We start from the raw sequence: 22,305 nt of genomic DNA on the forward strand, positions 1-22,305 counted from the left end.
TTGTTGATCTGAGGAAATGGTTGAAGAGATCACAATCTGAAGTCACACTTATGTTCTAGAGATACTTTGCTGTCCTCATGAGCAAGCAGTTCTTCATCCTCAACAATGTGTGGGTTATTGATCTTTTTCTGGCCTCAATAATCTTAATTCTCACACCTAACACCTAAAGTATGATCTAAAAAATGTGTTTATAATGTCTTAATTTTCATAAAAGGAGTCAACAGGAATCCAATCCAAGGTTTAAAGAACTTCATGGATCTGATAGATCTGCCAGAGTTGTTGTGTATTCTATGACAATTAAGAGGGCTTTTACTGCAGGAAGACAAGGCCAACATGACAACTGGAAATGCTTGCTAATGGCCAAGGTGAAGAAATTTTACCAGCTGAGATTGACATGAACAAAGTCAAGTCTTCAAGTATATGACTTGAGAACATTTTTTTTCCCCCAAAGTTCTTGAAGCATTTTCATTTGAAGATGAAGCTTGTAGCTACTTCCAAATATTTCAACAAGAAGAAGAAAATAAATTTTATTCTCCAAGAGATTTAAACATACATTCCCGTGCCGCGATCACCAGGAAAATTCAGAAATCATGATCACCAATCTGTAAAGGTAGGAATGCCAGCACTTGGAACTTTCAATCAATATATATATATATATATATATATATATTCATTTGCTTCTTTTTTCCTGCAAAATGCTGAATACTTCTTTACTTGACTTGGTTCTCTTGTGATGGCTATCATGGGATCCCTGTGAACATCACAAAATGAATTGAAAGAGTGTATGGCACAAGCATTGGTGTAAATCTTGAATTCATGGTCTTCTCAGAGATGATTTCTCTTCCAGACTGCCATCACAATATCTATCTTTCCATCCTGCTCTCTGCTTGCTGTGATGTTATCAGCTTAAAACATCATCTGCAAGCTAAAAGTTTGGATCTTGCATGACCGGAAAGATATTGTCATCAGTATCCCACTCTTGAAGCTCATTGCCTGATCACCATTTCATTTTCTGCAGTCCATTTTGTCCACAAAAGAACACTCGGATCACTCTGCTGTTCTGTTCTTTTGAAGACAAGAAGCACAGATATGAAGCATTTCTTTAATGTACTTACAAAACTTACCAATCACTTGTTATGATATCCATCCTCTGCAAAAAAAGCTAATGTAAATTGAAATTAGAAAACACAAGAAAGCAATTTGAAGTCATGCAAACCTCTTTTCATCTTATTTATTTGACAGCTGACTGTGCCAACACAGAAATTATATGAGTCAAATCTAAACATTTTCTTTCTGCAATTTTTCTTGGTGCCTCCTACTTTTCACAAATCTAGCAGTGAGTGCACTTGGCACTCTACCTCGATGCCTGCCTCAGCCTTGTCTTTCCAAGAGGACCAAAACACTTTTATTCTCCTCAATTCTGACTACAAACATCTAAATGAATAAAAGCATAAAGAATGTTAATTATGTCTCCTTTTTCTTTCTTTTTTGCCTGTGATTTCTCTTTTTCTGCAAAAGGAAGGAAGGAAGGAAGGAAGGAAACTACCTCGGGAATCCCTATGAGTGGGCAAGGAAACAAGTAATGAACATGGACTAATCATATGTATTAATGATCATTGCCTTGGCTTAACTTTGTCTTCTCATCTTCCTCTTCTTCGTTCTCGCCTGCGCCTTCATCTCCTTCAGCGATGTCCCCATCCGGATGGACTAGCTGCAGCGTAAGTCGGCCATCTTGGCGAGAAGCACGCAAGAACTCCTGAGTTGGGATCCTGATCTCCGTCAGAACAAACCTCCCGTCCTTCCTGTAGGATTGGTAGTAGATCCATGGCCTGCCACTCTTGCCGATGGAAGACACCGGTGGCGGAAAGCCGCCTGTCCTCGTCCTCACGTCGGAACAGTTTCCCGACATCCCACCGTTGGCGAGGGCTCGCCTTTCCGCATCCATCTTCTCCTTCCATTGATCACTGCTCCAGTCATCGACGTCCTCCTCGATCAGGTCGTCGACGTCGTCGGAGCTCTCCGACCCGAGCCTCTCGGTGCAGAGCTGCAGCTTGTCGGAGTTCTTCGGGGGAAAGCCGTCGTGGCACCTTGCGAATGCGGAGCACACGTATTGGTTGTTGGGCAGGCCAAGAAGCGCATGGAAGGACGAGTGGCTGGCGCATTTCTCTTGGCAGAGATCGGACAAGTCGAAGGACAGAGTTCGATCCACCGCGACGGGGGGAGGTACCGTTTGATGGATTGAAGCCGGAGGCGGCGCGGGCTTCTCCTGGAAACGGAGCTCGCCGAGGATCTCTGTGAAGCGGGCATTGTCCACTGGTTTCTTGGACATGATCTGGTTCCATGACGACAAGGACTCGATCAGCGTCGGCTTCTCCGGCACTGGCTTCTCGAACAGCGAAGTCAAGCCACCACAGGCAGCCATGATCTCGACGTCGATCGGAGACCTCGATCAGAAACGATCGACCTGACGAGGGAGAAGCGTGTGGGGAGAGGGGAAGAACAGCCAGGAGACGGGTTGGAGATTTGAAGGAGAGGTGGTGAAGCTACGATCGTGCTATAAATTCCTCGAGGATTTAGCAGTTAGAGCGAAACAAGGACGGGTGGTGGTGGATTCTTTGACATGTGGTTTGATTGACCACATGCCTCTTCTGCCTCGATGCGACTGCTTCTGCGTTGAACCCTCTCCCATCTGGAGCATCGTACGGCTGCGGGGATGATCTCCCTGGTGGGTCCTCCCGATCGACGGTGGTGGTGGCGGAGCCATGGCACGGTTTTGGAGTCTGCTGAGCCTCCAACTTTGCTGGAAGTGAAAAGTGTATGGATAAGCTTGGATTTCAATAATCATTACCACCATTTTATTAGATCAAGCCATGCTTTTAGTTGGTAATCCGTATGGAGATTAGCTACTTGTGGCTTGTGAGATTAATGATCCATCTTTGAGGTCCTCACAGTATTGCTTATCATCAAAGATTCAGAAGCATGCAAGCTAGAATATATAATCATTCATTCACCAATCATTGCAAATAAAAGAAGATGTTAACAGTTAATCTTAGGATCAAATCTCGTTTTCACCAAATGTGCAACTCTTTATAAAAACATGACTTGGATAGGTGCAGGCAAATTACATTCAGACAAAGGTTGGAGATGCAGATAAGATCATACACCATCCATTCATTCATCAACTACAAGTCAATGAGTTGGCAATGACAGTCTCAGCTGTCTGCTATAAATTATCAGGCCCTGATGTAGAACAAAATAATAAGCACATTTTGATCACTCAATACTCTCGGAGAAACCAGAAAGAGTTCTGGGATGTGTGACAACAGGATAAACATTCTGGACACAGAAGCAGAAAACACCTGGAGCAAATCCATGTCAGATACTGGTTACAAAACATAACAGTTTCATCTCCATGCTTCGGCACGATCAGTCTCTGAATTTATACGACTCACGATACTGGCCCCTTTAGACCTTTCGGCTGGGAAGGATGCGTGATGTAGTTTTCCCTTTCTTCCTTTCTTGTGGTTGTGGCCGTTCAACCGACCCATCCTTTTCCTGCGATAATTCGTGTGAACTGCATTAGAACCATCAGCCGCTACATCGTACCCGCTGGATGAACCACCAGTTTGTGCTGCGTTCGTGGGGAATGCAGTTTCTTCAGAGGCAGCAGCAGTGGCACAGAAGGTCTGAGGACTAACAGCTGCCTCATCTATTGTCAATTTAGGAACTTGGGTAAGAATATTGAAGACAGGTTTCTTGGTAACACAAACTAGCTCGACTGCCTCTTCACTACTAGCCTCGAGATGAGGCTTAGGGCTGTAGTGGCCATCGTCATCAGATGGATCTGCATCATAAACATAAGCATCTTCCAAAATAGATTGTTGTCTCTCTTTAAGTGTCCTTACGATCAGCATCCTCAAAAAATTCATCACTTGCACTACATACATCAATGCAGTCAAAGGATCTGCCACCTACGAGTTATGATAAAAGATGGATAGATGTTTCAGTATGCAGTCCAGAAAATTGAAAATATACTTTGCACAGAAAAGAAATGATGATGGGAAAAAGGGGGTCTGAAGAGTGAGTGAGACTAATTACACATGCGATTAATTACCTTAGTCATGTTTGGAGCAAACACTGTTGCAACATTATGTGCATTCATCTTGTTTTGTTGTTCTTCTTGGGCAACGTCAGCCATCAAATTGATAGCCCAATCCAGTAGAGCAGCTTCTGTTGGCGGTAGCAATCTAGTGATATGATCACAAGCTTCCTCTGTTTGGCATTGCATCACCTGCTCAGATGAAAGAGAGTCCAACAACCCCATAGGAAGTTCTCTAAACCAGGCCTGCAGAATAATACAAAAATAAAAAACCCTGGAATACTGCAGAGGGTAAATTTTTTGGAAGACAACTTTTCCAAAGATAATGTTCGCAGCATATATTTACTAAGGATATTGACCTTTTTCAAAGAACAAGAGCATATAAAGAAGTATCCGATAGAGAAATGACATGAAATATACACAGAGGTAAGGATAGCATGATACCCAAGAAACAGAACCGTAATGACATCAACAAAAATCAACTAGTAAATTGACTTCTGCCATGGTTTTATTTTCCAAAACAATGAAACTGCTTCCAGCTCCATATTGCCAACACATTTTCGTGCTAGAAACTTCAAGTCATGTTGTTCAAACTTTGTATATTGAAGCATACAGCCATCTCCACATGATAACCCTGATGAGAATGTTCTTATGATTTGCACATAATCGTTTGCTTTCCTTAATCAGAACATTAAAATGCACGCAAGCCACTAAAGCCGTTTTGCAAATCAGCCTCTTTGAACAACCAGAATGCCACTTATCCAATTACCAATGACTGTTTAGATTATCTTCATAAACCAAGTTCCTCCCAACAAAACAATTTGACCAATTTAAAGCATCTATGAGCAGCGAACATAAATCATCAAATATCGTTCAGAATTAATGACTCGTGATACGGACAAGAATATTCACTTTTGTCCACTAAACCAATACTAAGAAAACATGACAACCTGAACAAGGTTCTATAAGCACAAAGCTTTAATTCAACATCTCAAATCAGATCGAGTGCCAAATAAGCCTCAGACTCGAGAATCTGGCAAATTCAGTTTCATAAATCGGAATAATAGAAGAGATCAAGAGCTTATTCTAATAAGCACCATAGCCTTGCTTTCTACTGTGTATGCAGAAACAGCTCATTACCACCAAGCTAATCAAAACTCAAGCCTCTATCAAATAAGATAGTGAAGCTATAATTTAGTTAGTGCTAGCCAAAAGATCCAGCTATTTACTGGCCAGTTTGCATGACTACACTTTAGTAAACAGAGCTTTGTTTCTGGCAACAAAAATTTACATGAGTCAATGAACTTATCCATTCTAATTCTCCAAATTAACAACTATTTAGATTTTTTCATTTAAAAATTATAGTTTATCTAGAAGGCAACAACAATGGATAAAATGTAGAGATAAAGCATTTGTTATTGCCTTGAGAATTTCTACTTTGAAAAGAAGATGAATTAATTATACATGTGTTGCAGTGGGAATGAATTAGGATAAAGTTTGCAGGTTACCTTTATTAAACCCGCTAGACAATGCACATCAACACCTTCTGGTACTATTCCATTATCTAGCTGGTTTCTCACATACTCCTCTTCACTAGTCTCACCATTTATCCTGAAAATTCCTTCTGCCTGTTCAGTTTCAATGGGATCAAAATTCAGGCATCAAATGTACAAAAATAATTATTTAGAATCAGGAGATATACCCGAAGGCCACCTTGCTCATAAAGACATCTCTGCATTTGCAAGAGTATGGTTGGAACAGTATTGCCTCTAGAATCATATGAGCATTGCATAGATTCAGTTGAAACACCAAAGACAGTTGCACTGCAGAAGAATTTCCAGATAGAGTTAGCATGAATCAGCAAAAGCTAAAATGCAAACATGATAAAAAAGAAAGGATGAATAATACATGGAAATTTATTGATAATCTTAACGTTTATAGCACATGTTTCCCCATAATTTATTTAGTCCACAAAAAATCATAATTTAGGAACACTATATTTAAGAAATTGAACTTCATGGTTGAGCAAGGAAGTCTTTCCTTGTATGCTGACAACGATTCATCTAAATAAAACATAATGGAATTTTATCATGCGTGGGAACCACAGTTTAATTGATTTTTCAAGCAGTTCATTTAGGTATCATATGTCTCATTCCAGAAAATAACTAAAAAAAGAACAAATAAGCCTCCTCTTGACATTCTGTAAAGAAAGAAAATTTGTTCTTGTTTAGATTAGTGAAATTGAATGGAACCTACGGTTTGAGGTTTTAGAATAGAAGATCAAGGAAAGCTAACAAAAATCAAGTAAAACATCAGAAAGTCAAGGAAAGCTGAAATTTTTTTGGTTGGATTTTTACATTTTAAAACAACTGAAATGGCATGCCATTATTAGTCATCGACGACTTATCAAGATCAAATTAAATCACAAGCTTCTGCTTGGTGTAGTGTCAGTCAATCGATGCTCATTCTAGGAGGTCCCCTCACAAAGTCAAAGTATATGAACATGTGACCTGAGTAGATCTATTTATTTCCTGAGCATTTAGAAGAAAGCCGTACATAATACTTGCTGTTAAAAGGCATTTATCTTGATGTGTGCACACTACACATAAGGCTCAGAAAAATGCCTTTTAACAGCAAAATCCACCGCACCTCATAAAGGATATGATTGTGTGGCTTTCTGAATGATCAAGTCATTGCAAAAATACAAACACATTCAATAATATACCAATTAGTTCTCTTTATAGGAAAGAGGTGCTATAACTTGATCAAATTTTTTGACCAATAAAACATAGGCCAACCTTGAGCAAAGAAATGATAATGTGGCTTTCTGAATGATCAAGTCATTGCAAAAATACAAACACATTCAAGAATATACCAATTAGTTCTCTTTATAGGAAAGAGGTGCTATAACTTGATCAAATTTGTTGACCAATCAAACATAGGCCAACCTTGAGCAAAGAAATTTTGAGGGATGTTACAATCTAAACATGAAGTGACCAAATGACTGGCAGGGGACAAATAAATAAAGAAGATAGTTAGGTTTCCAATAGCATGAGTGGAGAGAATGATATGGCAAATCATATGACATGCTTCCATCTCCTTTTCTGGTGCAAATTCAAGAAAATTAATGCGATCTATAATGAATCAATTCAGAGTGACCCCACATACACAACATAAAAAAAAATCCTCATTTTCGACTACAGGATATAATAGATGTGTTTTTAGACCCAAGCTGCAATTGTTCATAAAAACTTTTTCTTTTTTTTTGGCACCAACAAGGATCTAAAAATTTAGCTACAAAGCGGTAAAGAACAGAATTTATTAGACAAGTTCAAGAGAACTAATCTGATCTATGTAACTAACCAATTTAGAATGACCCCAAGAGGCCAACATCAAAATCTTTTTACATTTCTGACAACAGGAAATAAAAGACATGTTTTTAGACCCAAATTGGAATTGTTCACAAAAACTGATCTTGTTTCTTTGCACTATCAAGGATCTGAAAATCTAGCTATAAAGTGAAAAGGAACAGAATTTATTGGATGCAAGTTCAAGAGAACTAACCTGATCTATTTAACAAATCAATTTCCAACATTGAAAGTTTCCTATTTCTGACAACAGGAAATAATAGATGTGTTTTTTTGACCCAAATTGTAATTGTTCATAAAAAAAACTCTTTTTTTTTTTTCTTTGCACTATCAAGGATCTAAAAATCTAGCCACAAATTGGAAAACAACAGCCTTTGAATCAATAATGAGACCTTCAAGGAAAACACTCAATTGAATTATTTCATGATATTTAAGGTCACTGATTTCAAGATACCAACTTCATCTAAATCTAATAATTATACTAATACAAGAAACCAACCATAAGCTCACATTTCTCCAGAAGAAGGGGAAATTTGTCAGACCTTGCGCTGGGGGCTATACGAGGAACCTCCGGCTCGAACTCGACGGGCAGCCCAAGGAATCCATGGAACCGGTCGAAGGTGACGTGGGCGACGTGCTGCACGTCTGTGGGACGCCCGATATCCATTGAGCAGGAATCCTTGTCGCCGGCTCCCTCCGTCTTGCACCCCAGCAGCGACTTCCGGACCACCGTCAGGACCAACGCCAACACAGACAGCTGCCGTTGTTGATCCTCCTCCACGACCTCCTGCCCTCCTCCTCCCCTCACCCTCCTTTCCCTCTTCTCCTCTAACGGGCCGCCACCGCCACTCCTGCCGGCCTCGTCCTCGCCTCCTCCGAGGGCATTGAAAGGGCCTAAAAAGCCGCTGGCCTCATCACACGACTCGCACGAAAGGGCCCCTCTCGGAGACGAAGGGAAGTGAGAAGGGGACGGAAGCACTTCAGCCATGGCTTGAGGGAATTCCAGAATTCGAATGAAAAAGAAACAAAGATTGGATTTTGAGAACAATGTCTGTTTAAAGATTGGATTTTGATAACAATGCCCGGGTAAAGATTGGATTTTTAGAACAACGAACCGAGAAAAAAAAGGATTGGATTTTCAGGACATGGGCACTTGAAATCCTCCTCCTCCAAGCTTGGAGAAAGGGATGGCTGTGGGGCCTGAGGAACTTGTAATGTGGAGTTGGAACAAAAGGGATGGATTTAAATTGGTTGGCTGTGAGAAATCACAACCTTAGTTGTATGGGATTTGGTTACATGGCATGGGGGGGGGGGGGGGGGGGGGGGGGGCTCTCTTTTGGAGAGGGAGAAAAGATTGGTCGAGAGTGGAAGGGGAATACAGAGAGAAGCCATGGAAAGTAGTTTGAGGTTGGAAGGGCTCATAGAAAACTGCTGTATTTAGTTGGGTCTTTGTGTTAATTAATGACTTGTAGATTGGGAGAGTTTGGTTTAGAGATCAAAAGGACCTGTTTTTTGTTAAGTTGAGGAGGATTGAATGGTCTATATTTAGATAGCTTATTGTTACCAACTCATCTGCACTTGCAAATGCAATGTATTATCATCTATTCACATTTACTACATACATCCCTTTGGGTAAATAATATTTATGGAGTAGTATAATATTAATTGGCATCAAATCCTATATTTGCTCCATCTATTTCACACACCCTTAGAATAATATCTCTGTAATATTTAGAAAAATAAATCAAAATTTATGCTTTATACATAGAGATAATTTTGAAAATAATCTGAGTTCATACATGGCTTTTGATTTCAGATTAAGTAGTTTTTCATTTTAGTTAAGCTCAGAATTATATATATATATATATATATATATATATATATATATATACACTTTACCTTAAAAAAGGAAAACCAAAAACTAAATCAATGGAATACAAAAGTGAAAGGCAAACAATCGAAATCCAATAATTAAATCCAAGTTATTGGCCAAATATCTAAATTAATAGGCCATATTAGTTCCTAGAATAGGGAGGAGTCCAAGGAAATGTGTGATTGCCTGCATGCAACTGGAAAATGATTGCAAGCAATGATTGACAAGAACATCTGCTAATTGCAAGTTAGATAGAGGGTCAAGACATTGATATCTAGTTCCGATTAGATATTATGTGGGCATGTAGATTGCATGTTCACTTATGTAGTGTGCATATGAATGGTATCCATTTTTATATCATCGATTAGGGGGCAATCAATCAATTAGAATTGGAATGGGAGAGCAGAGAATGTCCACGAAATGCTTCTATAGGCACACACACAAAGCCACCAAAATGAAAGATCCTCCTAACTCTCTCTACCATCAAATCAACCATGCCATGAAATGGAACTGTAAACCAAAAGAGTAATTTTCCTATAATATCGAACAAATTCACAAAAGGTTTCATCGTCATCGCCGTAGTTTACACCTTCGGAAAGGACATGGAAATGCCTATTCGCATGGCATACGAGCTTGACAAGAGAGGCCTATGTTCATGTCCATCAACATATGTCGATGTGATGTGATGACCTGCACCGGTCGAACAAGCTTTGCAGAGAGCAAATCCAAAGCCCCTTCCTTTGGTTAAGCAGTGTCTTGGATTGCTGGACAAGCGTGGACATCGGCATCGACCTGTATCTGCAGACAGTCATCGAAGTTTCTGCTGCTGACGCACTCCAACATGGCTTTCGCATTCAATTCTCTTCCGTATCTCCACAAGTAGTTCAAACCAACGAGCAGCTCAGTAATGGCGTCCTCCGCCTTCCTTTGGTCCGCAAAATAGAGCGTCTGCAGCAGAAGAACGTTAGAGTTGGAGACCAAGCTCTGCTGCTCGAAGTTCCTCTCGGATTGCCATCGGATCATGTTATGGGCGAGCGGTGCCAGCCAGTCCAGTATCCTTGTCACCGCCGCACTCCACTCTGCTGCAAGAACTGGATCGTAAATGGATGAAGCCAAGTTCTTGGCGTACGATTTCAGCCTCGCTCTGAGGGCTGCTTTTATGCTTGTGGTTAGCATGCTGTAGAGGTCATCTCTGGCGTCGGGGCCGATCAAATGGGGGGAGGCCGCAAGCTTCTCGATGACGATGATCACGTTGGCGTAGTGCAGAGCTAGAGCTGCGGCGCCGAGGGTGGTGGCTGGAGCATTCAGCAACTGGAACCTGGGTTCGATCATGTCGAACATGTTTACGCTGGTCTCAGGGCTTGCAGCATCAGCTCCGGGAGGAGTCAATGGCGTCACATTTGGCTTCCGGAGGGCGGTGTCCATGGGGATGCAGCTCTGCAGGACTGCTGGCTCATTGCCACCGACCATACACCCACCGAATGTTCTGCCGCCGACCGGCCACTTGGTTCGAGAATTATGGCGCTTTCGAGCGGGAGGAGGCAGGCCGATCCTGGGAGGTGGACACTGCCCGGCCAATGCTCCGCTGTTGGTAGCTATAGGCCCGGATCTGGTTTCGTGCTGAGGGGCAGCGTGCGGCCCGGAGGCGAACAGGCGGACCATGTTGCCGTCGGATGAGTGGCCGGGGGAGGGCATCAGGCCGGCGATGGAGTGGCTGCGGGAGAGCCGGGCGGCGGGCTTTCGGCGGCCGCCGGACCACCCGGTGGCTTCTGTCTTCGTCGGGAATCCGAAGACTTGCCTGATCCTTCCGACGATCGAGAACAGGGATCGGCTCAGCAGGCGGACGGCGTAGTCGTAGGTCCTGACCCACAGCGAGGCCTCGCGCAGGTACTTCACTTGCTGCCGCTGCCACATGACCTTGTGCTTGAAATCGGCGACGCTGGCCTGGTGGCGGCCGCCGGCGTCGGGGTTGGCCAGCAACCGGAGCAGCCCCTGCTCCAGCTCCGCCAGCACCTCGAGCTCGTGGTACAGGTCGGCGCCCGCGGCGACAAACCGCTCCATCTTCTTGACCTTGCGCTCCATCTTCCGCCCCGCGTACTCGAACCCGTGGGGGTCGGCGCCGGTCTTGACCAGATCCGCGAACGCGGCGTCGAACCGCTGCAGCGCTGGGTCGGAGCACCGCCGGCCGAGTCCGGCCACGGCGCGGGCCAGGGACCCGAGGGCGTCGGTCGTCTCGGCGAGTGCCAGGGCGAGGAGGAAGCCGTCGTCGTCGGAGACGAGCTTGCGGACGCCCTCGAGGCGGAGGACCTCATCGCGCAGGCGGGCGACGCGGTCGTCGGCCAGGGCGTGCCAGAGCTGGACGGCCTTGGACATGAACCGCGCAACCTCGAAGGCCAGCACGCCGACAGTGGCGGCTGCCTTCTCCCCCCCGCCCGCGCCGCCCTTCTTTCGCCCGCCATCTCGCACGAGCCCCATGCGGCCCAGCCACGACTCCGACTTCACCTTCCTCATGGACGGCGGTAGCCGTGTCCCAAGCGGAAGACCCCTTCAAAATCCAAGGTTTATCTCATCACAAGATTCCGATGGATAGAATAAACGCAGGAACTGGAGCTGCAGCGCTGGACTGACGGAAACCAGGCGGGTAGGAGGAGAACACTGCACGAGGAGGACGTGGAAGCCAGTGCAAGGTGGGGGATTCTCTTTTACCCTTCCTTGTCTGTCTTTAGTTTAGGCTGAGGCCGAAACCAGGAAAGGAAGCCACCAAGAAGTTGCTTCCTCGGTGGCGGTGCCACAGTGCGGGCCGCAGCTGCGCATGTGTTGGTGGCCGTAGGCCAGTGCGTTGGGGGTGCATCCACTCAAGTCACCACCACCTGCGACTCACTCTTTGCACCTCGCATAAATGCGCGGCTGTATCACCCATCGCCGCCCATCTGCATCTAATCAAAACCAGCAGCGACAACAAAAAGTAAGAAAGAGGGAATAAGATTCCAAGGTCACCAGCACAGCGGTGGCGGGCCAACAGAAGAAGGAGAGGAGAGGCCACATTACCATATCATCCGAGCTCAACAAGTCAATTATGCAGCTGCTTTACCTCGGTTGACCTCTAGCTTACTCTCTTGTCTCAAATCCAGTTGATATTGACGGGGAACTCGTCAAATCTTTAGGTTGGGCCGTGGAGGTCATAGGTGCACATGCACCGAGCTGGATCGATCCCATTTGGGAACAAGAACAAGGGATGCACTTGTTGTCGTCTTGCTATGGCATTGTCTCCGGTGTGCGTGCCGATATGATTCGTGTTTGGCCATATGTCGCGGTCTCAGGCTGGCAATTGTGCGAGTGACGTAACGTTTAAGCGCGTTACAGGTTTTCAATGGCGTTACTGTTAGATGTATTAGCAAACGTATTTTACGTAATGTTTCGTTGGTTCTCCCATCTCCGCCGTTCCATTCCGCTCACCGACATTGATTCCAAGGAGGAGGCGGCGGTAGCGGTGATGGCCGCTGCTTCGCCTCCCACTCCGACCACCAGCAGTTCGCCTCAGGTCCGGCAGTTGTCCTGCACCAAATGCTTCGTTGCGCTTTGGTTCTGCTATCGTACGTTCTCCTTTCTTCCCTCTCTCTTCCGCATGCCTTTTATGGCCGAATACATTGTATGCTTTTCGTGGGTCTTGGAGTCCTGGTACCTTATTGGTCTGATCTGACTATTCGATAGTGGCGTGGTCAAATCATTGAAGTGGTGGAGCTCTCAGTGGCCTTTGCCTTAGGAATCGCTCCAAAAGTCTCGACACTGTTGTTCTCGCCCAACGTCGTGCGTGCCAAGGGCTACTCTGTCTGTCAAAGACATTGTTGTTTTGATTGCTTAAGAAGATCCTATGTGATTTGAATGGAAGGGGATGGTGGGCACGGCTTAGTGTCATCAAGGTGTTTGTGCAAACGTCCGTGTGAATGTGCTGGATCTTGAGGTGAGATTCTAATTTTTGTAATATATATATATATATATATATATATATATATATATATATATTCTTTTTATGACTCATTATATTGTTAATTCTATTTTTCAGTCAATCTGGATCTACCATCTGAATGGACCAATCTTAATCATATTGCCTTTCGTTGTTCCTGGTTGTAATCCTGATCATGAGAATTTCTTTCCAATTAGAACCAGCATGTTTTAGATTACCTTCACAGATTTTAAGTAAATTAACACTTGTTTCAAACAAATTGTATGCAGTCTTTGTCTATGTAACAAATACAAAGAACCTGACTGAAATACCAGTGTAAAACTTTAAAGGATTTGATGAGTCTGTTGCATTATTCAAAATGGCAGTTGTCAAACAATTAGAATAGTTTAGATGGACTTTAACTATCGAGAAATCTTAATTCAACAAAACATTAAATTAGAATAGTCTGTTGCATATGCATTCTAACTAGTGCAAATTTATCATAGATAGCTAGATAGTTGGGGAGCACATATAAATACAAATCATACTAAATATTGCTCTGACATTATATGGTGCTGTAGCAATATTGAACAGGCAAATGGTGTGCCACAACCATGTTGCTGTTTGTTGTGCCTATATTGGTCACATGCCTACTATTATGAAGGCACAGAAACATCTACGTCAAGCAGCAATACTCTGCTGATATTTACATAAGCTTGGCAGAGGGGAACACCATTGATATTGGCAATTGTTGAATCAGATTAATACTAAATTGCTTTTTGGTTGGTGTTGAGATAATCTAATAGTGCTTTTTAAGAAACTAATAAGCCTGTCTATTTCTAAGATGGAGTGATTGGAAGAATTGAACCAAGATATTAGTAAAAAAGGAATTGCTACTGCAGATTAGAACAATGAAGTGATTGTTTAGATAAATTTGTGCATGCAATGAAGAAACCATAAGCTTTATAGTAGGTAAATTTTGTTCTATGAAGTGCTTTGAAGGATGATGAATTGAATGAACCTTAATATCGTTATGAGCATCGATTTTGAGTCTGTCTCCCTCTACATCATTTATTTCGGTCAAAAGAGTTGTTTGGTAGTTTTGAATAGTCATAATATGATCTTGCTTTCATTAATAAATGGGTGAAAGAAACATAGCTGTTTTGGAGCTTCCCATTTTTCTTTTGTTTACATTGTGCAAGTCGTAAATCTCAACTGCCTGGTCTTAGTTACATGGATCTTTTTCTAGTTGAGCTATGCCGACTGCAATGTCATTAGTTAATCTAATAGCCATCTAATCCCTTGCCATTTGTAATAAAGTCATCTTGGGCTTTTTCTTTTGTTCTTGATATAGTAGTCATTTCCTTTTAAGTTACATTTAAGACAATACTAAAGAGCAGTGTAAACAGATTGCAGCATGAGAACCTTGTCCCTCAATCTTGTTCTAAATCTTCATATGATGTTTACAAATCAATAATGATGCTGCTATATTGCAGCAAGATGGTCGTGGGTTAGGCACAGATCATGTTGGGAAAATGCTTCGCTATATGGAAGAGTGGAGGTTATGTTCCTGAAGATGGTGTGTGCAGTTGGTTCATTATATTGGATGATCGTGGGTGCGTGCAGTTGGTTCATTATGCTCCCGAAGCTTGTGCCGGAGGCTGAGTCTCTAAATGTGGTGCATGTGATGAATGGCAAAATCTCATGGAGATTACCAAAGCTTGGAGTGAATCATGTTAGCGTTTCCTTCAATGAGATGGCATTTTGCTAAAAGTACTCTTCAACACCCTGATGAAGTGAGTTCTCATGTCAGAAGCTGCAAGATCTTCCTTTAGTTGATCATTTCATTGATTTATAATTGAATTCCATTTATCATAAGAAAAGGTAATCATTAATCCTTTTTAACTTTCGTTGCTCTAGTACTATGAATTCTCATTTGGCCTAATTTTATTTGGACATGTCCGAATCATTTTATAATTTTTTTTCTGGTCTTACATCTAATCAGAGATGGTTAAACCTACCATGCATTGTATTATCCACTATCTATTATTTTGGATCTTCTTAGTGCTTTTTTCAACTGATAACGTGGGATTTAAGAACCAAAACAAGGGGTCTTGATCCACTGTTCTTTTGGTTTCCAAGATTCTTCAATCATGTATTTAAATAGTTTGGTCTAATGGTATATTGATGGCTCATACTTCTGCAGTAGCTTTCATAAGTGGAGAGAAAGCAGAACAATATATATCTGTACGAATCGGAAGGTGGAGGAAGCTTCAGTGGACTGATGGTAATGTATGACATATTTTCCAGCTTCCTCCTAAATCTGGCTCATGACCTCTATTTTGAAACATGAAATTCTGCACTTGTTAATCAATGACTATGTATGTTGACTAACTATCAGTATTCTTTTCGAGATCTACAAATATATAATCCGGTAGGTTCTAAAGTTTACCATATATTTATATTAAATAAACTGTAGAACTGCTGATGAAGTGCTTTAATTATTACCGTCAGCTTTGTTTCTTGTTTCTGTGTTCTCCTTTAGTTGGGTGCAGATATAAAAAGGAGGAGAAAAAGGTATGTCTGGAGTGCTTTTCCCCCTTTTGTTTTATGCAAATAAATCTACACCACATTTTAAATATTGGCAACTTCGTGGATGGTTATACTTGTAGAATCAAATCCCTACTCCCAAGGCTTTATTGGAAACCACAGTAGTTTGAATGACTTGGTGTATGCTGTTGCTCCAATTATGTTATCTCTAATCTTCAATAAGATAATGCATTATGAGTGTCTATGTTATGGCCTCAGGAGCAGGGCACAGGTAACTGCATCCACTTGAGAGAGAGAGAGAGAGAGAGAGAGAGAGAGAGAGAGAGAGAGAGAGCTAGTGCAAATATATCTGGCTTTCTCTTTTCATCTACCTAAGTAGATTTCCAGAGGTGATTAGCTATATATACCTCACATCACCATCGTCCTGATCACGGGAGGTGGAGTGATGCAATCGCAGGTATGCTGATGGCAGCAAGATATCGTCGGATGCACTGAGCCAAATCAAAGGATAGATCATTTTTCGTCTTTTAATTTTGTGTTTTTTTCCCTTTTCGAAAAAAGGAGTTGCTTGATGGACATGAGATCGGATGGCCATGGATGCTGCAATCATGTAAGATCAGAAATCACGTAATTATTTGCTAAATTTGTATTTCTGTATCAGTCGTGTACCCTTTTTTAAGGGGGGTTTGGAAATTATATATCTGCTACTTTGATATATATATTCAAATATTTAGATTTCTTAAATTTTAAATTCAGAGAATAAATATGAAAATCGCCAACTTTGTAGGGATATATGTATATATATATATGTATATATATATGTATATATATATATATATATATATATATATATATATATATATATATATATATATATATATAAAGATAAATTTCACCAAATATAATATGGATGCACACCGGAGAGAACTTCCATGCGTCAGGTCGTCGGCTACCGCAAGCAGAGCGTGGCTGTTGCAAGGCATGCCGAATCTGAGGCCACAAAGAACGAAGGGACGACTGGTGCTGCTGGCTATGGCAACGGAGACGACGCCCACCAGCGCGTACCGCACGGGAACACGTAGTCGTCGCCTTCGTCGTTGCCATGGGTTGAGATCCCGTGTCGCCTGACCTCCCTGGCTGGAGTACTGCTGCGCGCACTACCTACGTGCAGTTGGTGAATCGGAGACGCGTTTAGCCCGCAAAGATCGGAAGAGTTCCAAGGACGGAGAGGCAGAAATGAGAGAGACGAGAGAACAGAGAGAGTGAGAGGGACAGAGCCATGGCATTAGGGCGGGCGAGGAGACAGCTTTTGAGCGCCTGCGCTGTTTGTATTGATTCGCTTGGAAGCTCTCGTTCTGCTCCTGCTCTGCTCCATTGTCGATGCATGTGTGTATGGATCATATGGTTTGCTTCACCCAATACTTCAATTCGATGTCATGCAGCGCGCGCACTCTTCTCTCTCTACCCTTGTCTTCTTCCTCCGGTCACGAGCATCTCTCACTTCCTTGAGGCCGGCCAAAGGTCTTGGGATTTGCATCCCCCCCTCTCTCTCGCTGCGTTAATTATGTGATGTACTCTGGAAGACAGGCGATTCCACTGGTTTAATCTAGCTGGCTTGAGCTTTTACAGCCAAGGAGCTGTTGACCGGATTTGACTAATCCTTCTCTCTCTGTCGCTTAACCACTGTTCTTTGGATACGTATGGACTTTTTGTTCTTGGGTTTCGGTGAGACCCTGCCTAATACCTTAGCCTTAACATGGCTATTCTATCTTGCGTGGAAAACAAGCAAACCATATCATTACCAATCAAAAAGGCTATCCAAATTGCAATTATTGTTCCAGAGTCTAAGAGAGACGGGAGACAGCGACCTGTGAAGCCATAATGCAAGATCTGGGTGCAATTTTCCCTTACACTTTCAGCTTATCTCTATCTAACTATGTACAATATAATATAGATCTTGTGGGAGAAAGTGAGCTCGTACAGCAGCTTATTTATGGTTGAGCCAATCAATGTATACCACTTTATTTCCCTCTTTTGTTATCGTCTTCTTCTTTTGTTTTCTTTTCTTTGTCACTGTCAGAGTTTGATCTGCTGTTGCGGTTAATGAATTAGTCAGAAAAGTGTGGCCTGACCATCGCCGATTGCCAGTTGCCATCCATCAGTCTTCTTGGAGTTTTTTACTTTAACCACATGAAAGCAGCGTGAAAGAGAGACCACTGCCGTGTGCAAGCTGGGATAAACTCTCCCTCTTTCCCACTCCCTGCACTCTCTTGCCACTTAATCTAAGCGCAGAGGAGAGTAGTGGGAGGGAAGACATCGGAGTAGCAGCAAGCCAGCAGGCAAGCACGATCTCATGCTCACAAAAGAAAGAGAAGGAAGAGCAGTCTGTCTTTAGTCTCCTTACGCCTGAGCTTACTTATACTTGCATGCATGGACGGGGGGGAGAGCACTGTGGTTTCGGTGTGTGCAGTCGGAGATGGTGGTGGAACTGGAGACGGAGCAGGAATACAAGCAGCAGCGAAGGACTACTCCGCCGCGTCTACTCCGTCTCCCTCGCCACCGGCAGCGGCCTTCCCCGGCGTGGTTGGTGGGGTGATGGGCATGCCCGTGCCGCCGCCTGAAGGGGTTGCCCAGGCCATGGGGACGATGGGGAGTGGCGGCGGTGGGAGCAGCGGGGCCGACCTTTTCGGAAGGAAGAAGAAAGGGAGGCCCAGGAAGTACGGACCGGACGGCATGGCCTTGGCGCTGTCGCCGACCTCCGGCTCCCCTTTCTCCCCCCTTTCCTCCGACGGCAAACGGGGTAGAGGGCGGCCACCCGGCTCCGGCAAATACCAGCTCCTTGCGTCTCTTGGTAACATGATACACCCTCCTCTTCTTTGACACTCTGTTTGACTCGGTAGTGGTTTCCCTAAAACCAGATACAAACAGTGACTCACATCCAACACTGGAAATGTGTATTAACTGCAACGAGCTGAACAACACCTCTCTTTCAATCACTGTTCTTTCCTCTTTTTGTATCAAGATTATGACTTGCAACTGTTAGATAGATCACATAAGTCGTTTATATTTCAAAGAGATGTTGGAAGTCGTTGTTTTTCTGTATATTTGCTCTGTATGATAGCTTGTTTGCATGAATTTGTTGTTGTTGTTGCATTCGGTCAGCAATCATATTATGATCGTAAAAAGAGGGGAATTTAAAGGTGAATAGCTCAGCATATATCTTGATTTCTGTACTTGACAGGGGAGTGGTTTGCATACACAGCTGGTGGGAATTTTATGCCGCATGTTGTGACCATTGCCACGGGGGAGGTGATACATTCCCAACCTATATTGCCTTCAATCTTATTATTCGCTTTCTTCGAGTTCCTGGCCAGTGAAGATCAGATGTCTTATGATCGAAGTCGTGCACACGGCTTTGACATTATGCTGTTGGATTGTGTTCTTGCAGGATATTGCTGCCAGAATTCTCTCCTTCTCCCAAAAGGGTACGCGGTCCATCTGCATACTATCGGCAAATGGGGCTGTCTCGAATGTTACCATACGCCAGCCAGGTTCCTCCGGTGGTACATTGACTTATGAGGTATGGAGCATCAACCATTCTATTTGTGCCCTTTTGTTTCTTTGCTCGGTTATTGTTCAGAAGGCTATTCCTGAATGTTAATCTTTTTAGCTGCTGTACTCTTTAATTGGCTACACTCATCTTTTAAGGGTTCAAATTGATCTCGTAAATCAACTCTCAATTGCCAGATGAATGAGGAAAATATTCTCCATAGGTATTCAACTTAGATAATAACACACAAATCGTATATGTTTGATAGTAGAAGCTTAACAAATAACAAATATTAGTCAGTTTCACAAGATGTAAGTCATATCTAGAGACCGGCACGGGCTTGCGGTAATCCTTCAAATGTACACTTGTTGGTCCAACATGCTTAATGTTCTTGATGATTATATATTGAGCTTTTAGTAATATTTTACTGAATAGACTTTCTAGCATGACATTGGCAAACTATTCCCTAACAAGTCATTTTTTGCACCTTTAAGGCCATTGTTTATTGCCTGCCCAATTTTATTTACTCTAGCTATCTGGATATTCATTAAATTTTTATGCTTTTCTCAAATTTCTTTCAATTTTTATGTAATGTCATCGTGCTCATAAATACATACAGGGCCGTTTTGAGATTCTATCTCTGTCTGGGTCCTTCACGACCACTGAAAATGGTGGCGTACGAAGTAGAACCGGTGGGATAAGCGTATCACTTGCTGGTCCTGATGGCCGTGTTATTGGTGGAGGAGTTGTAGGATTGTTGCTTGCTGCGAGTCCGATTCAGGTCCCATTCTTGTTTCCATTTGATTTTACTATATTTGTTACATCTAACGTAGATACTGATGACATGTTCTATGCCCGAGAGTGGTCTAACATTGAATGGATGGTATAAGAAGAAACGGTAGTCATACTTGCAACTTCTAGTTGAAATAGATTTATAACCTTTGTTATGCTGATGCCATTCTTGTTTTTGCATCATTTTGCTCTGGTAAAAGTTGTTTAAACTGCGCTTTCAATACGTGAAAACAGCAAGCATGTCAGTATGATCAGAAATATGAATCTTTGAGTAAAAGCTGAGTGTATTTCGATACTTCAGAAGTTTGTTATGTATCTCATGTCATGGGCTATATATGTGTATTCTGTTGTCATTGCAGGGTTACAATAAACATCAGAAGTTTCAGGAGATACACATAAAATTGTTCCATTTAGTAAACCATATCATGTTGTACATAGAACATCAGCTAAATTAAATATTGGCCGGTTAAACAAGTCCTAAAAGTAATGAAGACCAAATTTGAAAATGAGAACCACCAAACTCCATCACTTCTATAAAGGTCCATCTTGTAAAATAGTAAGTAAACTGGCTTAAAGGGGTACCAAAGGGTCTCTAACCATGATGGCAGACATGATAACCAACAGATATGATATTTGTCAAACATTTGATGCATTTAATCTTTAAAGTTTTATACAAAATTACATAGTAGTTATTTTGACCCTTTTAGGAACCTAGAATTTTTCCTCAGTTGGTAAGAAAACCAAGCCTCTATATCTTTTCGTGTTAAATATTTTGATTTTCATTAGTTTGTTAAATAAAGCTACATACTGTAAAGTGTTTTTTTTCTATTGCATACATGCTCGGTATGCATTTTCTTCTCTAGTAAACTCTTTAGTTTCTCAGTTTCTCTTTTTATTTTTTTAAATTTTCTTGAGAAAAGTGACAAAGACTTAGATCTTTTTTGCTATGTATTTAATGAGTCAATGGTTATATGGAGTAGAATACCTCATTGTATAAACTGTTATTTGTTCTTATAAGTAGGCAGAGCAAAATGGTTTTTCATTTTCTTATGGTCCTTTTGCTCATCAATTTGACCCAATGCAAATATGGATTGGACACGTTGACTAGGTTGGTCCCGTACTATTTGTATTCAATCCAGACTGAGACAGACCTTTAATGTAATGTCCAAAGTTCATGTAAAATTCAATGTCTCAACTAAAATCTTGCCACTTGTAACCAAAAAGAAGAAAAAAAAATCAAAATTGTTCAGCAATTTTATCATTATTATTTCTTCACGGTTGTTGTTTGTGTTCTTATTGTCGGTTATATTTGCATGACACAGTTACTCTTTCTACCTGCAATTGAAATTAAGGATAAATTATTCCTGGGTTTTGATTAGTTTATCACAAATAGCGAAAGGGGAGAATAGAGCTGTCTGAACTTGAACAAGGATCATTTTACAAATAGTATTGTATATCCACAAATTAGTAGGGAACATTTTGGTGCATGATAATTAGCAGTTTGATCTCTTTTATATTGAATTATCAGGTGGTGGTTGGAAGCTTCAAGCTAAACGCTTTCAAGGAGCAAAAAGCAAAACCGACACAGCAAACACCTTTTGCAGCAGTTCCAGCAAACACTGGTATGTTGATGGATGCGAGGCCAATTTCGCAGGCGAACCCTGAAGATGACTGCGAGATCCCAACCTCATCGTTAACTGGGCAATCCCATGCCGAAAACAGCATGCACAACTCCACTCCAAACTCCACTCTGCACGCAGCAGGTTGGCACGGCCTGCAGTCATCAGAGCATGATCCTTCTCCTGATATTAACATATGCTTACAGGGAGATTAGCATTGAGGTACTCATACCCTAACACCATCAACCTGATTAATATGATTGGTGATATTTCTGCTAGATATTAGGCTAGGAATAGTTTAGGAGTCTCACCGGGCATCTGACTCGATGATCGAAACTTATATGTTCAAAAGTGCCTCTTGGTTTTCAGTTTGCTGATATTGTCATTGTTATTTCATTGTCATCAATGTTTCCTTGTTTGAACTATGACTTCATTTGTTAGTAAGACCTCTGTACTTCAATTGAATTCATGATAACTGCTGATGTCAAAAACTAACTTATTTCTTCGGTGA

At 42.1% G+C, this 22,305-nt stretch overlaps 4 protein-coding genes and 1 long non-coding RNA gene across 5 annotated transcripts; 2 read left to right on the forward strand and 3 right to left on the reverse strand.

The window, feature by feature from the left end:
- Positions 1-674: 674 nt before the first annotated feature.
- LOC135606832 (uncharacterized) lies at positions 675-2,515 on the reverse strand. Its single transcript, XM_065098133.1, has one exon. It carries the CDS (start codon positions 2,420-2,422, stop codon positions 1,607-1,609), a length of 816 nt encoding a protein of 271 aa, XP_064954205.1. The 5' UTR covers positions 2,423-2,515; the 3' UTR covers positions 675-1,606.
- A 611-nt stretch (positions 2,516-3,126) lies between these two features.
- On the reverse strand, positions 3,127-8,763 carry LOC103977069 (rho GTPase-activating protein 1-like). Its single transcript, XM_009392477.3, has 5 exons — positions 8,010-8,763; positions 5,802-5,922; positions 5,608-5,727; positions 4,115-4,345; positions 3,127-3,971 (listed from the first exon to the last, which is right to left on the reverse strand). The coding sequence occupies exons 1-5, from the start codon at positions 8,453-8,455 to the stop codon at positions 3,405-3,407; spliced, it is 1,485 nt and encodes a 494-aa protein (XP_009390752.2). The 5' UTR covers positions 8,456-8,763; the 3' UTR covers positions 3,127-3,404.
- Positions 8,764-9,853: 1,090 nt separating this feature from the next.
- On the reverse strand, positions 9,854-12,251 carry LOC135606833 (uncharacterized). Its single transcript, XM_065098134.1, has 2 exons — positions 11,969-12,251; positions 9,854-11,885 (listed from the first exon to the last, which is right to left on the reverse strand). The coding sequence occupies exon 2, from the start codon at positions 11,849-11,851 to the stop codon at positions 10,085-10,087; it is 1,767 nt and encodes a 588-aa protein (XP_064954206.1). The 5' UTR covers positions 11,852-11,885; positions 11,969-12,251; the 3' UTR covers positions 9,854-10,084.
- A 269-nt stretch (positions 12,252-12,520) lies between these two features.
- On the forward strand, positions 12,521-15,739 carry LOC135606834 (uncharacterized). Its single transcript, XR_010484983.1, has 4 exons — positions 12,521-12,933; positions 13,052-13,301; positions 14,780-15,079; positions 15,490-15,739. It is a non-coding gene; the product is annotated as an uncharacterized LOC135606834 (long non-coding RNA).
- Positions 15,740-17,965: 2,226 nt separating this feature from the next.
- Positions 17,966-22,305, forward strand: LOC135606835 (AT-hook motif nuclear-localized protein 7-like). Its single transcript, XM_065098135.1, has 5 exons — positions 17,966-18,684; positions 19,075-19,142; positions 19,282-19,413; positions 20,003-20,164; positions 21,704-22,305. The coding sequence occupies exons 1-5, from the start codon at positions 18,264-18,266 to the stop codon at positions 22,007-22,009; spliced, it is 1,089 nt and encodes a 362-aa protein (XP_064954207.1). The 5' UTR covers positions 17,966-18,263; the 3' UTR covers positions 22,010-22,305.

The sequence above is a fragment of the Musa acuminata genome, chromosome BXJ2-3 (genome assembly GCF_036884655.1).
Source record: "Musa acuminata AAA Group cultivar baxijiao chromosome BXJ2-3, Cavendish_Baxijiao_AAA, whole genome shotgun sequence".
Taxonomy (NCBI): domain Eukaryota; kingdom Viridiplantae; phylum Streptophyta; class Magnoliopsida; order Zingiberales; family Musaceae; genus Musa; species Musa acuminata.

Bases quoted from the DNA above. Each gene is read 5' to 3' on its own strand.
- LOC135606832 (XM_065098133.1), bottom strand. From the start codon at position 2,422: ATGGCTGCCTGTGGTGGCTTGACTTCGCTGTTCGAGAAGCCAGTGCCG.
- LOC103977069 (XM_009392477.3), bottom strand. From the start codon at position 8,455: ATGGCTGAAGTGCTTCCGTCCCCTTCTCACTTCCCTTCGTCTCCGAGA. The intron at 5,728-5,801 runs GTATATCTCCTG...GAAACTGAACAG, and splicing joins ATGAGCAAGGTGGCCTTCGG to GCAGAAGGAATTTTCAGGAT. The intron at 4,346-5,607 runs GTAACCTGCAAA...ATTATTCTGCAG, and splicing joins GTCTAGCGGGTTTAATAAAG to GCCTGGTTTAGAGAACTTCC.
- LOC135606835 (XM_065098135.1), top strand. From the start codon at position 18,264: ATGGACGGGGGGGAGAGCACTGTGGTTTCGGTGTGTGCAGTCGGAGAT. The intron at 19,414-20,002 runs GTATGGAGCATC...AAATACATACAG, and splicing joins GTGGTACATTGACTTATGAG to GGCCGTTTTGAGATTCTATC. The intron at 20,165-21,703 runs GTCCCATTCTTG...TTGAATTATCAG, and splicing joins TTGCTGCGAGTCCGATTCAG to GTGGTGGTTGGAAGCTTCAA.
- LOC135606833 (XM_065098134.1), bottom strand. From the start codon at position 11,851: ATGAGGAAGGTGAAGTCGGAGTCGTGGCTGGGCCGCATGGGGCTCGTG.